This window comes from Rhinoderma darwinii, chromosome 2 (assembly GCF_050947455.1).
Source record: "Rhinoderma darwinii isolate aRhiDar2 chromosome 2, aRhiDar2.hap1, whole genome shotgun sequence".
NCBI lineage: Eukaryota > Metazoa > Chordata > Amphibia > Anura > Rhinodermatidae > Rhinoderma > Rhinoderma darwinii.
The window spans coordinates 191,971,022-191,995,614 of record NC_134688.1 but is presented as its reverse complement, the minus strand read 5'-3'; the positions used below and the strand labels follow the sequence as shown (position 1 = coordinate 191,995,614).

Below are 24,593 nucleotides of genomic sequence, written 5' to 3'. Positions count from 1 at the left end.
CATTCCCTTCCCCCCAACTCCCCCTTGTATCCCCCCAGCCGGTCTTCTCAATACCACTTTTTCAATCCTATCTCCTTCTCTTCCCCTTTTCCATTCCCCATCTTACGCCTGCTCTCCGTGTGTACCCCACCGTCAGTAGCCCTATACCTGAACGTGTGACCGTAGTGTCATTAGCTCCACAGAAGCATACCCAGATTGATCAATCCACCTAGCCCATTGTTTTTCAAACTTGGCCTTGGACCCCCTCTTAGAGTATATCCTATATTCCATCAGAACCTGTGAGTTAAGTGCCCCTATGATGTTTTGTTTCGATGGTGGCTCCGCATCCAGCCAGTGCTTTGCTATTCCTTTCCTAACTTGATATAGTATTTTAGTGATTGCCAACCCTGACATCCTAACCCCCTCCAAATCTCCAACATACCCTAGCAGCATAACCACAGGATCCCATGGAATCTGTACCTCAAACACTCTCCCCACTAGCTCCAATATTTCCGTCCACAGACTCCCCAACCTCCCGCATGTCCAGAACATATGAAGGATGTCTGCTTTTTCCTCCGGGCACCTAGGGCACTTGGCACTTGGCATCTGCTCTTAATCCCATTTGTTTCAGCACCCACGGGGTCCTATACACCCTATGTATCAGAAACAACTGTGATCTTCGTTGTGCTACATTAATGGACAAAGTACATGTTGCTGCCAATACCGCCTCCCAGTGGTCTGTTGTAATAGGACCCACATCCCTCTCCCATACAGCTTTCACTGGTGCCATAGGATCCCCCAGATGTTCCACCAATAACCTGCGATAAACCAATGAAATTAATCCTTTTGACGTTACTGCTTTTGCAATATGCTCCAACACCCCCGCGGCATGTATTGTCATGTCTACACTGACCGCTTGTGTCTGCACAGCGTGCCTAATCTGCAGGTACTGATAGAACATGCGGGAGCCCAGCTGAAACTCCTCCCTCATTTGCTGAAAGGATTTGAGTATGCCTCCCTCGTACAACTGACTCAATCGTATTATACCTTGCTGCTCCCACCCCTGCATCCCTTCCAATTTACCCAATTCCCCCAGATAAGCATTCCTCCAGAGTGGTGTATATTTAGTGCATTCTCCTATCCCCAGCAATTGCTTGCACTGCCACCACACCTTGTGTATGAGAAGCAGAGTGGGTCTGGTACTCGCCATCCGTTTATATCTGTGCGCTTCCAGTCCTCCCAACGGGTTCTCCCCCCCCCAGATATGATAGGATGCGCGCACTGGACCCCCATGTCTCTTCCTGCTCCCACCCCCAGAAATGCTGACATTGGGCAGCTAAATAATACACCCAAGCATTGGGCACAGCCAGGCCCCCCTCCTCTTTCGGCAGCTGTAATTTTTCCAGTTTAATCCTAGGTACCCCCTTCTTCCATACTAGGTCCCTAAACAGGTTATGCAACCTCCTGAACCAATATTTGGGGATCCATACTGGGGAGTTATGTAGGACATACAGCACCTGGGGCATAAGGATCATTTTAATCAGATTCGTCCTACCCAGAGCCGATAGTGGTAACTTATTCCACGCCTCTACTTTGGCTTTTATCGTTGTTAACCGTGGCATTACATTAAGGGACATATAATCCTGTGCTTTCGCCGTCACCCTAACCCCCAATTACTTAAACTCCGTGACCACCGGTATCTCCACCTCCTCCTCCCCAGTCTGGATAACCCCCGGGTCCATGAGCATTAGAGCCGATTTTGACCAATTAATGAGTAGTCCTGAATATTTCCCAAACCGCTTAATTAGGGCCATCACTAACGGTAGTGTGCGCTCGGTATCCGCCATGAATAACAGCATATCGTCTGCGTATAATGCAATTCGTTCCTCCACCCCCCCCCATATCTCAACCCCTGAATATGTTCATGTTGTCTCACTGCGCACGCCAAGGGTTCCACCGCCAACGCGAACAACAATGGAGATAATGGACATCCCTGACGCGTTCCCCGCTCCAGCGCGAACCGATCCGATAACACCCCATTCACCCTTATCTTTGCTGTCGGGGCTACATACAACAACTTTACCCATTTTATATAATTAGGGCCAAATCCCATTTTCTCCAGAACTGACCACAAATATTTCCACTCCACGCAATCGAATGCTTTAGCCGCGTCTAAGGACAGAATGGCTCTCCCCCCATGATTATCCGGCAGAACTTGTAAATTCAAGAACAGCCGTCTCAGATTCACCGCCGTCGATTTGGATGGCATAAATCCGGCCTGATCCTCATGTACCACCCCAGACACTACCTTAGCTAGTCGAAGCGCCAATACTTTCGCCATGATTTTAATATCCGCCGTCAATAGAGAAACTGGTCTATAGGAGCCCGGGAGCTGGGGATCCTTCCCCTCTTTAGGCAGAACGACTATAGTTGCTTCGTACATTGTTTCCGGAAGCCGCCCCCTATCAAAACTATCTACCAGAGTGGCCAATAACTGCGGTGCGAGCTCCTCCCCATATTCCTTAAAAACTTCCACCGGAAGCCCATCCGGCCCCGGCGCCTTTTCACTGGCTAGTATCCCTATGGCTGCCTGGAGCTCCTCCAGAGATATGGGCTCCTCCAATGTCCCTCTCTCCTCCCCTCCCAACCTGGGAAGTTCTATCTCCCCTATATACTCTTCCAGCTGTTGAGGTGTGTGCTCTGCCCTAGAGGCATACAAATCCGAGTAAAACTGCTGAAAAACTTTCAAAATCTGTCCTGTATCCGTCTCCAACTTCCCCCCCTCCCCTTTAATAGTGTGTATGTAATTATTCTCCCTCTGAGCCTGCGCCATCCTTGCCAGTAACCGTCCAGTGGTTTCCCCCTCCTCATAATATTGGCGTTTTAAAAACATCCTTTTGTTATCTGCCCTCTCCAACTGATGCTGTTTTAACAACCGCTGCGCCTCCACCCAATGCTTCAGTGTGTCTGGTGTGTTATCTGCTATATGTAATCTTTCTGTCTCTGTTACCCTTTCCAACAGCGCTTCCCCTAATTGTCTAGACCGTGTTTTTACTGCCGAAATGTGCTGGATGAACACCCCTCTCAGCCACGCCTTCATCGCGTCCCACAGTATCTCTTGCGGTACCGTTCCCGAATTAAATTGAAAGTATTCCTTTATGAGGTCTAAAATTTGTTTATGATCTATCAACTTCAGCCAAAAGGCATTGAGTTTCCAGCACCCTTGCCCCCGCCCTGTCCTCCCCTCCGTCTCTATCTTCATTACCAAAGGAGAATGATCCGATAACGCTCTTTGCAAGTACTCTATCTGGGCTACAAATGGTACCGCTGCCGGTGAGCACAAGATTAGGTCTATCCTGGATAAAGACTGATATGTGGAAGACGCGCAAGAATACTGAAAGCTATTTGGATGTTTATCCCTCCATATGTCCCGCCAACCCATTTCAGCAACAAGATGGCCAAACGCTGTTAAACCTCCCCCTGTCATGCCGAATTTATCCATATTGGTATTCAATACTGCGTTAAAATCCCCCATCACTAGTAACGGCACCTCCGGGTACCTAGCCAGTTCCTCCACCACTTTCTTGATACATCCGCTAGAAAATGGAGGGGGGACATACAACACCACCAGCACACAATTCCAATGATACATCGTACAGTGTACCCCCACGTACCGCCCCTCCCCATCCTGGAAGGAGTCATGACATATAAATGGCACTGCCCTATGTATGAGAAGACTCACCCCCCTTGAATATGTAGTATGATATGAATGAAAACTATGGCCTACCCAGGCCCTATGCATCATGGAGACTGAATCCCTAGTCATATGTGTCTCCTGTAGTCCTATCACCCTCGACTCCTGTTTCCTAATAAAATCAAATATCGCCTGTCGTTTTCTGGCTTCCCGCAGGCCCCGTACATTCCAGGACAAACAATTAAGTGATCCCATCATCCCTCAACATATCCCAACACATCCTATCCTGTTCTCGCAACTTTACATATCCGACCGGCTGGGTCCTCTTTCCCTCCCTCCCCTCCCCCCCCTGTAACCTCCCCCGTAAACCTACCCCTTTCCAAGGGTTGGGGCGACAGAACGTATCTGCCATTACCCATAACAAGCTTCGGCAGGTCAACTCCGCCCACCGTACATTCAACAATACCATAACTCGTTATTCACTTTTCCCGCGTAACTGACCATCCCTCCCGCTGCCTTTTTCCTTGCAAATAAACAACCATCCCTTCAACATATCGGTACCCCTCAATGTCCATTAACACATTCCTCCTCTTCCGGTCTTCCGCGTTCACCGCAACCATACCCTCCAACTCCAAGTCCAAACATGACCAGGAACCCTCAATGCCATATCTTGCAATTTTTCTACGACACCTGGTTCAGTCCCGTATCCCCAGCCTCCTTTTGTCAGCCGGTCTGTTCCGGATCAACGCCGACCCTCTGCCGGTCTCAGCTGACTTTCATGGCTATCCAACCATCTAACCGCTTCTCTCGGTGTCTCAAAAAAGGAAGTTGTGCCCAGCGCCACCACTCTGTCGGGCAGGATACATCATTGAATATTGCACTTGTAACGCCCTTAGGCGTCTCTTTATATCCATAAACTGTGATCTTTTCCTTTGTACTTCCATAGAGAAATCCGGGAAGAAGGACACTTTCACCCCATTAAAGGAGATGTCTTGACGCTCTCTAGCTTTCCTCAGGATCTTGTCTCTATCTTTATAATGTAAAATCTTTATCAGCACCGGTCTCGGCGGCCTTCCCGGAGGGCCGGGTCTGGTCGGCACCCTATGCGCTCTCTCCACCGCAAATAAAGGGGTCAATTCCTCTCTGCCAAATGTGTCTATCAGCCACTTTTCAAAAAAATCATCCGGATTCGCTCCCTCCACTCTTTCTGGAACCCCCACTAGGCGAACGTTATTCCGTCTCAGCCGATTTTCCATGTCGTCTGTCTTAGCCAGCAATGTCGCCACTGCCTGCGAGTGTGCCTGTACATCCTGCTTTATGTGAGGAATCGCATCCTCCATGTCTGAGACTCTCCCCTCCACGGCAGTGGTGCGTTCCGCTACTTTTTGCAAATCATTCCTGAGCAGCAAAATGTCCTCCTTCAATCCACCCATCTGGCTTGCTAAGGTATTAAGGACCATAGAATTTTGCTTCACCGCTGCCAAAATGTCCTTTAGGGAGGGTTCCTCCTTCCTTGCTCCACTTTTCCCTCCAGCACCTGGCTGATCCTGCATGGCGCCACTCATCTCCTCCTCCTCCTCCTCCTCCTCACTTCTCATGTCCCCCGCCAAAGGAGAGTACCTGGATCCATAAGATGAGCCTCCAGCTGCCTGATCTCCAGCCGACTTTCGCTGCTGTGCAGCCGCCCCCCCTGCTCTCGGCGTGCGGGCGAACCTCTCCAGCTTCTCCACTACTTCCTGCCGGAGGCCTCTATTGCGGCCTTCCTTCTCCTCGGCGCCATCTTGAGCGCGGGACCCGGGACTCGCTGGCGGCGACTTCTGCTTCTTTGAGCGCGTCATTATGAACGGGCACTCGTGCTCCTCCACCTCTAGACTCTGGTAAGACCCTGGGGAAGCTGTTTTCCCCGAATTTTACGGGATATATGGACCTTATAGGATGAATACAGCAGGAGCTCCGGTCACACACGTCCTCTCACATTCACCGCTAGGCCACGCCCCCCTGGTTTCTGTTTTTTAAACTGCACTTTCTGGGCTATATGAGTGAGTTCCTGGAGTTGCAATCAAAGAGTATGTTTACACGTTTAACCAAAAACGTCTGAAAATACGAAGCTGTTTTCAAGGGAAAACGGCTCCTGATTTTAAGGTGTTTTTTTAAACAAACTGGCGTTTTTCGTGACTTTTTTCACTGACGTTTTTGGAGCGGTTTTTCTATAGAGTTAATGAAAAACTGCTCTAAAAACGTCCCAAGAAGTGACATGCACTTATTTTTCGTGGGCGTCATGTCGGAACAGAACGCCGTATTTCCCACTGAAATCAATGGGCAGATGTTTGGAGGCGTTCAGCTTCCCATTTTTCAGCCATATTTCGGGGCGTTTACGGCCCGAAAAACATCTGAAAACACTGCGTGTGCACATACCCTTACAGTTCTCAGAAAAGTAACAAGAACCCCTCTATCATACTATTGAATAAATTCTCGCAGCTCCCTACTTCTTGAGCTTGGCCATGTTCTCCAGTAGCCACATTGCTTGGGCCAGTGTAAGGAGAGGAGGTCTGGTGCTCTATTTCAGTCACCATCCCTAACTTCTCTCTGGTCGACCAGAATTTGTAAAGTAATCCACTGTATCGTGCTAACCGTGCATACAGAGAGGTAGTTTATGGGAACCGGTCACCAGCATTTCACCTGTTAAACCAGCAATACCTGGTGGTTGTGGGTGAAAAATCATTTCTATATAACCTATAATTGTCTTCTTAGTCGGCTCTGTAGCTTTAGTATTCACTATTTGTGTTCCCACACCGTATGCTAATGAGAAGAAAAGAGTCAGATCTTCGTTCCTCAAGTCTTTCTACGTTTACCCCGCCTCCTTACTTTCGATTGACAGCTCCTCGCCTTCCTTGTGCATTGATGTCCTCTTCTGGGGTGAGCGCACAAAGGGACACCGGACTATTACGATAAAAGGCGCAAAATGTTTGCAGACCATTATTTACGGTCGGAGGAGGAGTTTAGGAGAGAGGATATCTGCAATTAAGTTTTTATAGCAGCCAGCCAGGGATAAGTAAAGTTCGATAGGTATAATGCTGGTGACCGGTTCCCTTTAAAGGGAAAAGACACTAAGTAGATTACATGGCAAGAATTTTAAAGTGTTTCATGAAAGTCTGCTATCCTTTTTTTTTTTATGTTAAATTGCATATATTTGCACATATAGCGTGTTAATATATAATAAACTTTTTGTTTGCATGGGAGTGTTCTTTTAAATAAGTATGCAGATATAGAGTCTGATGTATTTTCTTCTTGGCTATTTTCCATACGAAACTATGATGGAAATTTTATCAAGCGATTTGCGCTAGTTTTGCACTAAAATTTGCTTTCTCACCATTTGCCAGTTCAAAAGTGGTGAGAAATCAGTGGGGTCAACTGGGAAGGGGCATGATCAACTCTTAAAGAAATATTAATACGAAAGACTGGACAGTCAAAGATGAGCTAAATTTATTAAAGGTGTGTGTCTTTTTTTAAATTTTTGTGCATTCAACTTCAGTTTGAGTGGTGTATGAAATGTCATTCTTAAAACAAGTTCACATGGCATTTTCTGTCATGCAGAAAAAAGCTGCAGATTTGTAATTGCCAGCATTTTTTTACGTTTTGTGATTGTTCCCTTGGTTTGTTTTGTTTTTTTTAATGGCATTGAGTAATGCAAAAAAAAGTCCCAAACGAGTGCCGCAGAGGTGGAAACCGCTCAAAGAGCATGCAGCTATTTTTCCACAAGCGGGCTACAGTAAAAAATTGTGTAGTACCGTGTTAGCCAGACACAATATGCAATGTTAAATACTTTGTGTCAAAAAAAGAGAAGTATTGTAGGTATGATACCTTTATTGGCTAACCATAAAGATTATATATGCAAGCTTCAAACTTTTACAAAAGTGTTTAACATTCCACAAGTGGCCAAAAGCCGCCCAGGAAAGAAAAAAAACCATCTTTGCCTCCTATTGAAATGAATGGCCGTTTGGGGCGTTTCTTGGGGCTTATTCCGATGCGGTTTCTGCGTCGAAATTGGCAACAAGTTTGAACTACCCCTTAATATAGTCTCCCTATATTTTTTGAAGTGACTTAGTATAATTGTCCAGCTGACCTCTGTATTATAGGGCAAAAAAATGTCATGACTGTTTTGATGCGATTTCACCTGAGACTGCATGTTTATCCACTGCTTATGTAGGCAGACTGGGGGAACACTTCTTTCCCCACCTACGTTCCTTACAAATATTGTGTCAAATAATGTAATGCTAAGAAACAATATGTATTTTTTTTCTTCTTTAGTTTCTACAACTGCTCATCCTGGCTATTATGCTCAGTCACCGGTGTATAATCCTCAACAACTTCTCCGACCAGTTGCAAATGTTACTCCAACGAAGGTATTGTTTTCATTAACCCCTTCCCTCTTTAGCCACTTTTGACCTTCCTGACCGAGCCTCATTTTTCAAATCTGACATGTGTCACTTTATGTGGTAATAACTCCGGAATGCTTTCACCTATCCAAGCGATTCTGAGATTGTTTTCTCGTGACACATTGGACTTTATGTTACTGGCAAAATTTGCTCGATATGTTCAGTATTTAATTGTGAAAAACACCAAAATTTAGCGAAAAATTGCAAAAATTAGCATTTTTCTCAATTTAAATGTATCTGCTTGTAAGACAGGCAGTTATACCACCCAAAATTGTTGCTAATTAACATCACCCATATGTCTACTTTAGATTGGCATCGTTTTTTGAACATCCTTTTATTTTTCTATGACCTCACAAGGCTTAGAACTTTAGCAGCAATTTCTCACATTTTCAAGAAAATTTCAAAAGGCCATTTTTACAGGGGCCAGTTCAGTTGTGAAGTGGCTTTGAGGGCCTTATATATTAGAAACCCCCAAAAAGTCACCCCATTTTAAAAACTTCACCCCTCAAAGTATTCAAAACAGCATTTAGAAAATGTCTTAACCCTTTACACATGTCACAGGAATTAAAGCAATGTAGAGGTGAATTTTACAAATTTCATATTTTTTTGCAGAAATAAATTTTTAGTACAATTTTTTTTATAACACAGAAGGTTTTACCAGACAAATGCAACTCAATATTTGTTGCCCAGTTTCTGCAGTTTTAGGAAATATCCCACATGTGGCCGTAGCGTGCTACTGGACTGAAGCATCAGCCTCAGAAGCAAAGGAGCACCTGGTGGATTTTGGGGCCTTATTTTTGTTAGAATAAATTTTAGGCACCATGTCAGGTTTGAAGGGCTCTTGCGGTGCCAAAACAGTCAAAATCCCCCAAAAGTGACCCCATCTGGGAAACTACACACCTCAAGGAAATTATCTAGGGGTACAGTGAGCATTTTGACCGCACAGCTTTTTTACAGAAATTATTAGAAGTAGGCCGTGAAAATTAAAATCAACATTTTTTCAAAGAAAATGTAGGTTTAGCGATTTTTTTTCTCATTTTCACAAAGACTAAAGGAGAAAAAGCACCGTAAAATTTGTAAAGCAATTTCTCCCGAGTAAAACAATACCCCACATGTGGTAATAACCGGTTGTTTGGAGACACGGCGAGGCTGAGAAGGGAAAGAGCGCTATTTGGCTTTTGGAGCTCAAGTTTAGCAGGAATGGTTTGTGGAGGCCATGTCACATTTACAAAGCCCCTGAGGGGACAAAACAGTGGAAACCCCCCACAGGTGACCCCATTTTGGAAACTACGCCCATTGAGGAAATTATCTAGGGGTATAGTGAGCGTTTTGACCCAACAGGTTTTTTGCATAAATTATTGGAAATAGGCCCTGAAAATGACAATCTACATTTTTTCAAAGAAAATGTAGGTTTAGCTAATTTTTTCTCATTTCCACAAGGACTGAAGGAGAAAAAGCACCGTAAAATTTGTAAACCAATCTCTCCCGAGTAAAACAATGCCCCACATGTGGTAATAAACGGTTGTTTGGAGACACGGCAGGGCTGAGAAGGGAAAGAGCGCTATTTGGATTTGGAGATCACATTGAGCAGGAATGGTTTGCGGAGGCCAGGTCACATTTACGAAGTCCCTGAGGAGACAAAACAGTGGAAACCCCCCACAAGTGACCCCATTTTGGAGACTACACCCATTGAGGAAATTATCTAGGGGTATAGTGAGCTCTTTGACCCCACAGGATTTTTGCAGAAATTATTGGAAGTAGGCCCTGAAAATAAAAATCAACATTTTTTCAAAGAAAATGTAGGTTTAGCTTATTTTTACTCATTTCCACAAGGACTGAAGGAGAAAAAGCACCACAAAATTTGTAAAGCAATTTCTCCCGAGTAAAACAATGCCCCACATGTGGTAATAAACGGCTGTTTGGAGACACGGCTTGGCTTAGAAGGGAAAGAGCGCTATTTGGCTTTTGGAGATCACATTGAGCAGGAATGGTTTGCGGCGGCCATGTCACATTTGCAAAGCCCCTGAGCGGAAAAAACAATGAAAACGCCCAAAAAGTGACACCATTTAGGAAACTACACCTCTTGAGGAATTCATCTAGGGGCGTAGTGAGCATTTTGACCCCACAGATGTTTCATAGAATTTATTATAATTGGGCAGTGAAAATAAAAACAATCCTTTTTCTTCAATAAGACGTAGCTTTAGCGCAAATTTTTTCATTTTCGCAACAAATAAAGGAAAAAAAGAACCCAACATTTGTTAAGCAATTTCTACCGAGTACGGCAATAGCCCATATGTGGTCATAAACTGCTGTTTGGGCACACGGCAGGGCTCAGAAGGGAAGGACCGCTATTTGGAGTGCAGATGTTTCTGGATTGGTTTCTGGGTGCCTGTGGGCCCAAAACAGTGGAAACCCCCCAGAAGTGACCCCATTTTGGAAACTACACCCCTCAATGCATTTACCTACGGGTGTAGTGAGCATGTTAACCCTGCAGGTGTTTTGTAGAAATTAGTGTGAACTCGATGTTGCAGAGTGAAAATGGGATTTTTTCCACAGATATGTGGACAATATGTGGTGCCCAGCTTGTGCCACCATAACGAGACAGCTCTCTAATTATTATGCTGGGTTTCCTGGTTTTAGAAACACCCTACATGTGGCCCTAATCTCTTGCCTGGACAGTCGATCAGGCTCAGGAGTGAAAGCGTACCATGTAAAATTGAGGCCTAATTTGGCGATTTACAAAGTATTGGTTCACAACTGCAGAGGCTCAGATGTGAAATAATAAAAATAAACCCCTGGGAAGTGACCCCATTATGGAAACTGCACCCCTCAAGGCATTTATTAAGGGGTGTAGTGAGCATTTTCACCCCACAGATCTTTTCCATAAATGAATGCGCTGTGGATGGTGCAAATTAAAAATTTATATTTTTCCCTAGATATGCCATTCAGTGGCAAATATGTCGTGCCCAGCTTATGCCACTGGAGACACACACCCCAAATATTGCTAAAAGGGTTCTCCCGGGTATGACGATGCCATATATGTGGAAGGAAACTGCTGTTTGGGCCGCTGTAGGGTTCAGATGGGAGGGAACGCCATTTGGCTTTTGGAGCGTGGATTTTGCTTGGTAGTAGTTTTGTTTGGAGTCTTACTGGTGTTTCCGTTTATAATGTAGGGCATATGTAAGCCGGGCGGAGTATATAAGGGGCATAGTCAGGTGGTATAATAATGGGGTAAAAAAAAAAACAATAAAATAATCCATAGATGTGTGTTACGCTGTGAAGCAATCCTTTCCGCACAGGCCGGTGTCGCACTGATAAATGGTGTCATTTCTTATCCCCCTTTTGGTCCACACTCCGCGCCTTTGTAGTTTGGGGAATTTTGCTGGGAAAGTGTTGTCCTGGTATAATACGGGCACCGTCGCTTCCAGCGGATATGTTTGGGCCCTCCCTTTCCTGGTTCCCTAATTTTAGGTCCTTGAAAAATCGCCTCTTCAAACAGAAGAAATGTTCCCCTCGGGCACAACTGCATATTTTTTTATTTCCTGACTTATTGGAGCCATAACTAATTTTATTTTTCATAGACGTAGCGGTATGAGGGCTGGTTTGTTGCGGGACGAGCTGTAGTTATTATTGGTACCATTTTGGGGTACATGCGACTTTTTGATCACCTTTTATCCTATTTTTTGGGATGCCAGGTAAACAAAAAAACGCAATTCTGGCACAGCTTTTTTCGGTTTTTTTTTTATACAGCGTTCACCATGCGTTATAAATTACATGTTAACTTTACTCTGCGGGTCAGTACGATTCCGGCGATACCTAATTTATAGAACTTTTTCATGTTTTACAACTTTTTGCACAATAAAATTACTTTTGTAAAAAGAATGTATTTTTTCTGTCGCCAAGTTGTGAGAACCATAACTTTTTAATTTTTTTGTCGACGGAGGTGTATGAGGGCTTGTTTTTTGCGGGACGAGCTATAGTTTTTATAGGTACCATTTTTGGATACGTGCGACTTTTTGATCACTTTTTATTCTAATATTTGTAGGGCAAAGTGACCAAAAAACAGAAACTCTGGTAACGTTTTTTACGGTTTTTTTTACGCTGTTCACCGCGTGCAATAAATAATATCATATTTTGATACCTCCGGTCGTTACGGTCGTGGCGATACCAAATACATATGGTTTATTATTATTTTTCAATAATAAAGGACTTGATAAGAGTAAAAGGGGGATTGTGTTTTATTTGATTACTTGAAACTTTTACTGTTTTCAAACTTTTATTTTGTGCACTTTTTTTTTACACTTTTTTATACTTTTTTTACACTTTTTCTCAAGTCCCACTAGGGGACTTGAAGTTCCAACGGTCAGATTTTTTTTTTTCTAATACATTGCACTACCTATGTAGTGCAATGTATTAGATCTGTCAGTCATTCACTGACAGCAAGCCGATTAGGCTTCGCCTCCCGGCGGGGCCTAAATCGGCTTCCGTAATGGCAGAGCAGGAGACCATTGTGTCTCCTGTTGCCATAACAGCAGTCACCAGTCCCGATTGCCTGTCAGGGCTGGCGATCTGCTAGTAACCGCTACGATGCAGCAATCGCTTTCGATTGCTGCATCGAAGGGGTTAATGGCAGGGATCGGAGCTAGCTCCGGTTCCTGCCGTTACAGGTGGATGTCAGCTGTACAGTACAGCTGACTTCCACCGCTGATGACGCCGGATCAGCTCCTGACCCGGCGCCATCTTGCCTGCAGCTACGGAAGCCGATCAGGCTCCGCCGCCGGGCGGATCTTGACCGGCTTCGGTGCTAGGCAGACCGGGAGGCCAGTATTAGGCCTCCGGTTGCCTTTGCAGCCACCGGAACCCCGGCAATTTCATTACTGGGGTTCCGATGAGCTGCAAACACCTTAAGTGCAGCGATCGCGTTTGAGCGCTGCACTTAAGGGGTTAATGGCGGGGATCGAAGCTAATTTCGGTCCCCGCCGTTACAGCCGGATGTCAGCTGTAAGATACAGCTGAGATCCGGTGATGATGGCACCGGCTCAGCTTCTGAGCCGGTCCCAAACATTTGGCGTACATGTACGGCAAGATGCGGGAAGTCAGTACTTTCCATGACGTACATGTACGGCAAATGTCGGGAAGGGGTTAATATGCCTAAATGTTGATCAATAAAAGAAAGGCCTCCTGTATTATGTACCGCAGTATTGAACTTGGCTATTGACCTTTGAATAAGACCCCTCACACCCCCACATTTTCCTTCTCCATTAATATCATATGGCTAAAGTGAACCTTCAATCTTTATTAACGTCTAGCATCTTTTTACAAAATTACATGTTTTAGGTTTAAGTTCATTTTTACTTTTTACCGTGCATGAAATAGTTTGACCCCATGAGCTCACTAGGGATTGCTGTTTGATGTCTTGTTAGACTAGCTCATTAAGCCCTTGGCGCAGAATCACGTACATGTAGTTTTACACTCACAGGCAAGAACGCTTTGGTATACTAAGTATACCAAAGCATTATTTCTGTGATCAGAAGGTCGCATTGTCAAGTCCCCTAGTGGGACTAAAAAACATGAAACCGTTAGTTTTTTAAAAAGAAAAAAAAAAATACAGTAAATAGAAGAGAACTTTTTTTTTCGCCATAAAGTGTTTTTTATTTACTAGAAGTGTAAAAAAAACAAAAACGCACATGTGGAATGGCTGCGGTCGCAACGACACGAATAAAAATGTTAACTCAATAATTAAACTGCCGGGTGAACACTTCACATGCTGTTTTTTTTTTTTTTTTGTTTTCCCATTCACCCCACCAAAAAGTTAATCAATAAGTCCCATGTATCCCAAGGTGATACCGATAAAAACGTCATCTCGTCCCGCAAAAAACAAACCCACGTATGGCTAAATCAACGGCCAAAATAAAATGTTACGGCTTTTGGAAAGAGGCAATGCAAAAACAAATAATTTTTAAGTGTTTTAATTGTGCAATAGTAGTGAAACAAAGAAAACCTATGCATATTTGGTATCTCTATAATCGTACTGACCCATAGAATAAAGCTAAAATGTTATTTACACCGCATAGTGAACGGCGTCAATTTGAAATGCAAAAAACATTGCTGGAATAGCGTTTATTTTTCTATTCCTTCCCTTTAAAAAAATTATTATTAAAAGATAAGCAGATGAAAAATACAACTCGTCGCGCAAGAAACAAGCCCTCCTATGGCTGTCGACATCAAAATAAAAAAAGTTATGACTCTTGGAACACTTGATAATCTGTAATAAAATTAAAGAAAAAAGCGCCTCATGGTGCAGAAAGCGCAATGCAATTTAAAAGAAACATGATACAGGTGTAGGAGTGAACCTCACCTGAGCAAGTTGTGCGCTGTCAAGGCACAACACTGGCTGCAGGCAATGAATGATGTAGTTGCAGCTGCTTCCTAACAGGTGGGACAGCAGGGTTCCACCGCGTAGACTTGCATTAAATCCAGAGGAAAAAAATGGCAGCCAACTAGCGCTACTTAATCACAAATGAAAGAAGTCATTCAGTGAATGAATCGTTATTCCAGTTTTAATGGGGTGACGCATTTCAACACAAGTGGCGTCTTCATCAGACCAATATACAAAAGGCTCCAAAATACACGTAATGACGTCATGAGTGGCAGTCTCAATAGCCAATCACAAATCTACAAAGGAAAAAAAAAAAAGTTAAAAGCAGTTAAAACGGGCAATACAAATAGTGCACATAACAATTTAAGTATGATCATGAGTAAAAGCTACAACTACATTGTTAATTACATCTGGTTTAAAAGGATAGAAATAGGGGAATTAACCCGTTAGTGACCGACCCATCGTGTTTCTACGTCGGTCACTAACGGGCCTTATTCCGATGCCATAGACTTTTTACGTTGGAATAAGTTTACAGAGCAGGGAGCTGTCAGATCTCCCTGCTCTCAGCTGCTAGAGGCAGCTGAGGGCTGGGAGCGTCCCTGCTCTGCCGTGTGAGATCGATATTAGTATCGATCTCACACGTTTAACCCCTTAGATGCGGTGCGCAATAGCGAGCACCGCATCTGAGTGGTTTTGGAGGGAGGGAGCTCCCTCTCTCTCCCACCAACACCCGGCGATACGATCGCCGAGTGTCTGTGTCTCTAATGGCAGCCGGGGGTCTAATAAAGGCCCCCAGGCTGCCTGGAGTGAATGCCTGCTAGATCATGCCGCAGGCATGACCTAGCAGATGCCTGTCCGTGTTAAACGGACAGGCAGTAATACACTGCAATACAAAAGTATTGCAGTGTATTATAAATGCGATCGCAGAATCGCATATTATAGTCCCCTAGTGGGACTAGTAAAAAAGTGAAAAAAAAGTTTAATAAAGTTAATTTTAAAAAAAAATGTGAAAAGAAATGAAAAACCCAGCTTTTCCCCTTACAAAATGCTTTACTATTAAAAAACAAAATAAAGTTAAAAAGTTACACATATTTGGTATCGCCGCGTCCGTAAGGACCCAGACTATAAATGTATTACATTATTACATTATTTAACCCGCACGTGCATTATAAAAAACTATGGAAATATATACTGTTTTCTGTGAATACTGACTTAAAAAAAATGTAATAAAAAGTGATCAAAAAGTCGCATCTACTCCAAAATGGTACCAATAAAAACTACAAGTCGTCCCGCAAAAAAAAAAGCCCTCATACAACCGCATCGGCGAAAAAATAAAAACGTTACGGCTCTTCAAATATGGAGACACAAAAACAAATAATTTTGAAAAAAAAGCGTTTTTACTGTGTAAAAGTAGTAAAACATACAAAAACTATACAAATTTGGTACCCGCTGAATAAAGTTATTGTGTTATTTATACCACACGGTAAACGGCGTAGATTTAGGACGCAAAAAAGAGTGGTGAAATTTCAGATTTTTTTTCTATCCCCCCCCCCCCAAAAAAAAAGTTAATAAAAGTTAATCAATAAATAATATGTACCTAAAAATGGTGCTATTAAAAAATACAACTTATCCCGCAAAAAACAAGACCTTATACAGCTATGTCGACGCAAAAATAATAAGGTTATAGCTCTTGGAATGCGACGATGGAAAAACGTAAAAAATAGCTTGGTCATTAAGGTCCAAAATAGGCTGGTCATTAAGGGGTTAAAAGTGTGTGTGTGTGTGTGTGTGTGTGTGTGTGTGTGTGTGTGTGTGTGTGTGTGTGTCTTTTCTCATGTTTTTCTTTTTCTATGGCGGGTACAAGATTTTTGTTATAAATCCTCTAACATGAGATCAGTTTAAAGGCAATGTGTTGCCAGAAAAACATGTTTGTTTTTTTTAAATTAAACATTTAGTGTGTGGGTGATTAAACATTGTTCAAATTTTTTTAATTTTTTTCACGAGTCCGGAAATATTATAAATTAATTCAAAATTTATAATACTACCCATTTTTGGTCACTAGATGGAGCTATTCCCAAAATTGCAGCATTGCAACATTGGGTTAAAAGCCCTCGCTCTAGTGAGCTCTCAGCATCCCCCCCTCCTTTATCCTGGCTAGTGCCGGGAGAAACGAGAGGTTTGAACGGTCTAACCTCCTACACTGTGTGTCGCCATTTTTTGAGCTAACACACAGTGTAGTAGGTTTACATACAGTAGTAAACACACACAAACACGAACATACATTGAAATCTCTTACCTGCTCCTGCCGCCGCGGCTCCCTCCGGCCCGTCCGCTGCCGCAGGTCCAAGTGCACAAATCCGGAAGCCGCGACCGGAAGTAGTAATATTACTGTCCGGCCGCGACTTCCGGTCCACAGGAAAATGGCGCCGGACGGCGCCAATTTCGAATTGGACTGTGTGGGAGCGGCGCATGCGCAGTTCCCACACAGACGCCGTACACTGAAGTCAATGGGACGGGAGCCGTTCGCAGTCCCTATGGGACTGTGGCTGCCGTATTCCATGTCTGTATGTGTCGTTAATCGACACAGACAGAAATGGAACAAAAAATGGCAGCCCCCATAGGGAAGAAAAAGTGTAAAAAGAAGAAAAAGTAAAACACAAACACACAAATGAATATAAACGTTTTTAATAAAGCACTAACATCTTTAACATATAAAAAAATAATTTGTGATGACACTGTTCCTTTAACATCAAGAGCACAAGGACGGACGCCTCACTTTACTATTGGTAGCTGCGCCGACGACCAATCAGAGGCCAGAGCTCAGGCCGGCCCCTGTAACTATGGTGCATTAAGACGCTGTATTCTTGATAGGCTGGTAGCCGGCCAATCAGGAGACATCATTCGACCAAACCCCTGGTAACTATGAGGACAGGACGCTAAACCGAGAAAGCCGGCAGAAAACGCAAATTAAACTACAGGCACTAATAGGATATCTGTGTGTGTGTGTGTGTGTGTGTGTGTGTGTGTGTGTGTATATGATCTGTGTGTGTGTATATGTGTGAGATATATATATATATATATATATATATATATAACAAAAAAATAGGCAGCACACCGTAGTATAAGGTGAAAAAGAGGGTACTTCGTTGCCCCATGTGCGACGTTTCAGCTCCAAGCACTAGAGCCTTTCTCAAGCAAAAGACATGTAAATACACAGCAGTATAAAACAGTGCCAATCAAAAATTACAAAATTAGTAATCCGTTACATACATTATCAAAATACAAGGTAAATGTGAAAATGACATTCATCATGTACTCCCATAGGAGTGAATTAGATGCAGTAGTGACCAAACAGTAGTAAATGTAAACATATCCAGCAGGAACGTGTAAGAAGTGTAAAGTATCAATAACCATTGATACCTACACCTGTGTAATAATGGTTAAAAATTATATCACTTGAGGAGACTACATCATAGCGCCGCAATGGCAGCGTCCACGAGGCGCTTCTGCGCATGCGCGGAAACTGGCTGAATACTACGGTGTCCCGGATGTATAGCGTGAATTCGTGCATGCGTACTAAGTAGATAGATAATGCGGGCGCGATCTTGAAATGGCAAACAAGAGGGCACATACCTCAACGCAACACTAAGTGCCAATTTATATGAAATTATTTTAATAGCGTACGGTGAATGCATACCCACTGAGGTTAGTATAGGAAGGCAGGCACTGAAGTGTTATTTAATCACCGGGACCCGTACACAAAAGACGGCTACAATCCAATAGGGGGAAATTACACTCATAGAGCGCAAGGGACAGAAGGAGGTCAGAGAACCGTAAACGTAGTCTCCAACCACCAAAGAGAGGGATAGCACCGACACTTATATGCATAGAAGTCAAACATATGTGTATTAGTGCGCTCCCAAAAGTCCCTGCCATATTCGTGAGCGTGTAGGAGGCAGTATTGGAGAGCACGTCGTTTTGACAGGATGAATACTATAGTCGACTACATTATTGATTCTGTCAAAACCGCGGAACCCTTGCACAACAGAGACCAATGGCACCAGATCTGTCACCATTGAAATCAATTTTGATGGAAACAAACCTTTGGTTTCAGTTTGTCAGTCAGGGTCCCGTTCCAACAGAAAGCTCCGTCAGAACGGGACCCTAGCGCAGATGTGAACGAAGCCTTACATTGTTTACATGCACTCTTGGTATAATTAATATCTATAACTTAATATTCACTGAGATGTATTTTGTAATGTGCTTTATACTTTTTGTACTGATTGTATTATTGACACTTATGTCTTTTAGTCCTTATATACTGTGTTTTCATGATATGTTCACATATTGAGAAAGGTCCTGTTGGACTGAAACGTCGCATTTGTGGGTGAATAAATTCCACTTTTTTTGGTTGAGCTGCCTTCTCTCTGTGGATTGTACCTATGGGACTTTTGGATTAGGTTTTTTCTTTTGTAAATGTTTTTATTTGGTTTCAACAAATTTTAAGTATAACAAGAAGGGGGAAGAGGAGCAGAGGGTGGGAAGACACAAATCGTCATTGGTATTGTACATCTACATATCCAGTAGGCAACCTGACATCACATTCAGGAAGACCATCAGATTAGGAAGGTCCAAGTATAAGCACTACAATAGATAATCCGAAACATATGTAGATGTTTTCAACATATTCAATCTAGAGATGAGATCTGTGAGTCATTAAGGTAGATATCGATAACTGGGGTGATGGAGAGGGGGCTTATCTTAATGAGATGCACCAGTCACTAATAGGCAAGCGAAAGGCGCAATCATTAGAGTAGTATAGTTTAGGCAATTACACAACCGTTAAACAAAGAAAGGGTAATTGGTGGAGCACCAGCTACCGACTGTTCAAGATGCCATGTGGTATACTGGAAACAGGTGTTAAGTGTTTTATCCTGGGTGGGAGTGTGTCAAAAAAGGTTTCCCATAAGTAAAATAAGTTTATCTCTCGTTTCTTTGTGCAGCGTAGCCTCCACCCAGTCCATCCTAAAAAATGAGAGCCTATCTAAAAAACATTTCAGGGGTGGTGCCTGAGGCAAAAGTTATTCCTCTACGGTGGTCTTACGGGCTGCGCTAGAAACTAAAACTTTTTTTCGCATTTGAAGCGCACGGAGGAGCGTCAAATAACAAACACTGCCCAAGAATGGGAGTGTGCTACAAAGATAACTAAGTGTTGTAATGCAAAGGCTTCAACTCTTTTTTTTTTTTTTTTTTTTTCCAAAATTGGTGGACAATGGAGCAGCCCCAAAAACAATGATAGAGGTCAGCGTTCATTTCAGAACATTTGGGGCAAGCTAATGTGGGAATTCTGCCCATTAAGAAGTTTCTCATTGGGGATATGTAGGCCCTATAGACAATCTGCAGTGCCATATCCCAGTAAAATGCTGATGGAAGAGGTCTTGATGCGTGCGGTGTATAAACTATCCATAATATCCTTGATGGATAGTGTGGGAAAGTGTTGTAACCAGGGATGTGCACCTGTTGTGGGGGTAATGTAACCAATAGGAGATCTCAGGAAATTATTATATAATGATATTTATTCTCTTGGTATTTTTCGTTTTGAGAATTATGTCAACCATTAGGCCTTGTGAGGGATCAGGAGAGATCTGGTGTATGATTTTTCTAACGTAACTAGAAGCCTGCAAGAATGGAAATGGCGCCTGAGAGGAGAAATGCAATTTGTCTTGAAATTCCCCAAATGTCAGTGGATGGGACGCATACGTCAGCAATAGATCGGAGATGCATCTCAGACCTCCCAGCCAGTATATATTCCAGCAGGATGTCCATGTTGAAAGTCAGGATTACTTACAAATGGCAATAGTGAAGCATGGGGAGTCAAGTCGGCTCTTTTGCGCACAACCTGCCATGTCTTGATGACCGAGGAGAGGGTTAAGGCGTACCTAGTCTGTCAGGCTGTCAATAGGGAGATGTATAATAAAGACTGGGGTTTGGCAAATTGCGTCTCCACGAAAGGTTCGGAGTAGTGCGAGGTGTTGTCTCCAATCTGCCACAATTCTCAGATTAGCCACCAGGTTATAATCGTGAATGTTTGGAAAGTTAAAGCCGCCATTGAATTTTGTTTGCTGGAGGAACCTCATGGCTATCCTAGGTCTACCATTGTTCCAAATGAATTTTCTCTAGAGGGCCATGATTACCTTTTCGTCTTTTCGTTTTTTTAAATATATGGGAAGGGATTGCATCAAGTATAGGAGTTTTGGAGAGGCCACAGATTTTATTAGGTTGGCTCTGCCTGAGAAGGGGAGGGTGGAAGACTGCCAAATGTGTGATGGGTGTTTTAGATGTTCTTTATGTGCGTTTATCGGCGTACAATTTGTGTTTTTTTGTTTGTTTTTTTTGGTAAGGGTTGTCCCTGAATAGTTGATGTGAGATCTCGACCATTTGAGTGGCAATCTCGCAGCCCAGGAAGCCGGAGATGGGCCCTTTTAATGAGGCTCTTTCCTTTCACCAGATTATAAGTGCCCTGTCTCCTACATAATCTGATCGGCGCTGTAATAAAGATAACAGGGCTTTTTATTTTGAAAAACTCATTTTTGAGCAAGTTATGAGCAAATTTAGAATTGTGCTAATTGAATTCTTAATGACCAACTGGGCGTGTTTTTACTTTTTTAATAACTGGGCGTTGCACAGGAGTCTGACCAATCAGCGTCATACACTTCTCATTGTTCCAGCCCATTGTCAGTGTGATTGTACAGTGAAATAAGCTGGGCTGGAACAATGAGAAGTGTATGACGCTGATTGATCACTGATTGGTCAGCCTCATACACGCCTCTATACAACGCCCAGTTGGTAAAAAGTAAAAACACGCCCAGTTGTCTATTAAGAAACGAATTAGCATAAATCTAAAATTGTTCGTAACTTGGTCAAAAATGATCGTTTTACAAAATAAAAACCACTGCTGTTATCTACATTACAGCGCCGATCACATTATGTAGGAGATAGGGCACTTATAATCTGGTGACAGCCTCTTTAACCCCTTCGCGCTCAGGTCAGTAATAGTACGTCCTGCTAAGTAGAACGTTCGCGCTCAGGTCAGTACTATTACTGACCTGAGTAAACACGGCGCCATTTAATCCCGGCGCGTGCTTGAGCTGTGATAACTGCTGTTTCTGACAGCAGGCTATCACAGCTTAGTGTGCAGGGACCGATGGCGGTGGTCCCCGCCGATTAACCCCTTAGAAGCCGCGTTCAATAGCGATCGCGGCTTCTTAGGGGTTAAGCTGCCATCGCCGGCCTGCTACACGATAGCGGGCCGTGATGGCTACTATGGCAACCAGAATCCTAACAATGGACTCTGGCTACGCCATCGACGGAAGCCTAGTGGGTCCCGACAAAATCAGGACCCACTATGCTTGCTGTCAGCGAACAGCTGACAGCTCTAATACACTGCACTACGTATGTAGTGCAGTGTATTAGAATAGCGATCAGAGCCTCCTGCCCTCATGTCCCCTAGTGGGACAAAGTAAAAAAAGTGTGAAAAAGTAAAAAAAAGTTGTGTAAAAATAAGAAAATAAAAGATTTAAAAGTAATAAAAGTAAAAGTCCCCCTTTTTCCCTTATCAGTTTATTATTAATAAAAATATATAAATAAACAAATAAACTATACATAATTGGTATCGCCGCGTCCGTAACGGCCTGAACTACAAAACGATGTCGTTATTTATCCCGCGCGGTGAACGCCGTAAGAGAAAATAATAATAAACCGTACCACAATCACAATTGTTTGGTCACTTCACCTCCCAAAAAATGGAATAAAAAGAGATCAAAAAGTCGCATGTACCTAAAAATGGTACTGATGGAAACTACAGTTCGTTACGCAAAAAATAAGTCCTTGCACAACTTTCCTGATGGAAAAATAAAACAGTTATGGCTCTTAGAATAAGGTAACACAAAAAGTAAATTATATATAAACGCCATAAGACATAAAATAAAACTATAAACATCTGGTATCGCCATAATCGTATCGCCGCGCAGAATAAAGTGAATATGTCATTTATAGCGCACGGTGAACGCTGTAAAAATTTTTTAATAAAAAACAATAGTAGAATTGCTGTGTTTTTAGTCACCACGCCACCTAAAAATAGAATAAAAACTGATCAAAAAGTCGCATGCACCCCAAGAAAACTACAATGGATTCCTCAAGGTCTCTAGTTTCCAAAAAGGGGTCACTTTTGGGGGGTTTCCACTGTTTTAGCACCACAATACCTCTTCAAACCGGACATGGTGCCTAATAAATTAAATTAAATTAATTAAATGTCACCTCTACTTTGCTCTAAATTCCTGTGAAACACCTAAAGGGTTAATAAACTTTTTAAATGCTGTTGTGAATACTTTGAGGGGTCTAGTTTCTGAAATGGGGTGTTTGATAAGGGTGTCTAATATATGGGCCCCTCAAAGCAACTTCAGAACTGAACTGGAACCTAAAAAATAAAATAAAAATGAGGCAATACTTCGCTTCTTACATTATACTCATAATAAGCCGTGCCCACCCTGAGATGACCCCAGTTTTGACCGTTTGTATAAACGGAGACCCCTATTAGACCATTTCAGTGCCCGGTTTTCCCAGCATTTACCCCCGAGAAGTGTATTTCTATAGATGAATCCCTGGTACATTTGAAAGGGAGGCTTCAATTCCGCGAGTACCTGCCGGGTAAGAGGGCAAGGTATGGCGTGAAGATGTATAAGCTGTGCGAGAGTGCATCAGGGTATACCTACAAATTTAGGATATATAAAGGGAAGGACACCAGTACTCAGCCCCCAGAATGCCCCCCCTTACTGGGAGTTAATACAAAAATTGTGTGGGATTTGGTGCACCCACTGCTGGACCAGGGTTACCACCTCTACCTGGATAATTTTTATACCAGCGTCCCACTCTTCAACTGCCTCGCTTCCAGAAGTCATGCGGCACTGCTAGAAGAAACCTGAGAGGCCTCCCTAAGACTCTGCTTGGGCAAACACTCAGAAGGGGTGAGAGCAGGGCACAATCTAGCAGCAACATATTGTGTGTCAAGTACAAGACCAGGGAGATGCCACACCAGTACCCATGTACCTGTACGAGGTACCAGTACAGGGACCCCCAAACTAGACTGCATCCTGGACTACAATAGGTACATGGGAGGGGTGGACTTGTCAGATCAAGTCCTGAAGCCTTACAGTACTTCTGGAAGCGGGGCCACAGGCATCGTACCAGGGCAACACTTTTTAGGAGAAGTTCCCCAAACTGGCAAGAAGGGAAAAAGTCAAAAGAGGTGCAGAGTCTGCTATAAGAGGGGGATAAGGAAGGACACAATATATCAATGTGACGCGTGTCCCGAAAAACCAGAGCTCTGTATGAAAGTGTTTTAAAATTTATCATCCATCCCTTTATTTTTAATTTACCCCAGTTTTACTCGCTCTGATCCACTTCGCACAGCTTACCCCTCCTCATCTTTCCCCTCTGAGCCCTGCTGTGTGCCCAGGCAGCTGATAACCGCCACATGTAGGGTATTGCCGTACCCGGGAGAGCCCACATTACAGTTTATGGGGTGTATGTCTCCGGTGGCACATGCTGGGCACAATATATCGGACACTGACATGGCATATATATAGAAAATTGCAAATCTCACTCTGCACCATCTGCTGCGCATTATCTTTTACACAATACCTGTGGGGTCAAAATGCTCACTACACCTCTAGATGAATTCCTTAAGGGGTGTCGTTTTTAAAACGGGGTCACTTCGGGGTTTCAACTGTACTGGTACCTCAGGGGCTTCTGCACACACGACTTAGCACCAGAAAATTCCCAGTAGGCCACATGGTGGTCCTTTCCTTCTGAGCCCTCCCATGGACCCAAATGGCAGTTTATGGCCACAAATAGGGTATTGCCGCACTCAGGACAAATTTGGCAACAAAATGGGGTATTTTATTCGTTGTGAAAATAAGACATTTTGAGCCAAAACTACATCTTATTGGAAAAAAGTTTTTTTTTTTTAAATTCACAGCCCAATTCAAATAAGTTCTGTGAAAAAACTGTGGGGTCTAAATGGTCACAACACCCATAAATAAATTCC

The 24,593-nt window shown here is 43.3% G+C and overlaps 1 protein-coding gene across 2 annotated transcripts in view; it reads left to right on the top strand.

Annotated features, from left to right (window-relative positions):
* LOC142742665 (E3 SUMO-protein ligase RanBP2-like) overlaps positions 1–24,593 on the top strand; it is a 186,206-nt gene that overhangs the window by 99,259 nt on the left and 62,354 nt on the right. For both annotated transcript variants that reach the window (XM_075852663.1, XM_075852662.1), the window contains exon 19: positions 7,982–8,076. In XM_075852663.1, the coding sequence (XP_075708778.1) occupies positions 7,982–8,076 (95 nt within the window). The remainder of the gene's footprint in view (positions 1–7,981; positions 8,077–24,593) is intronic.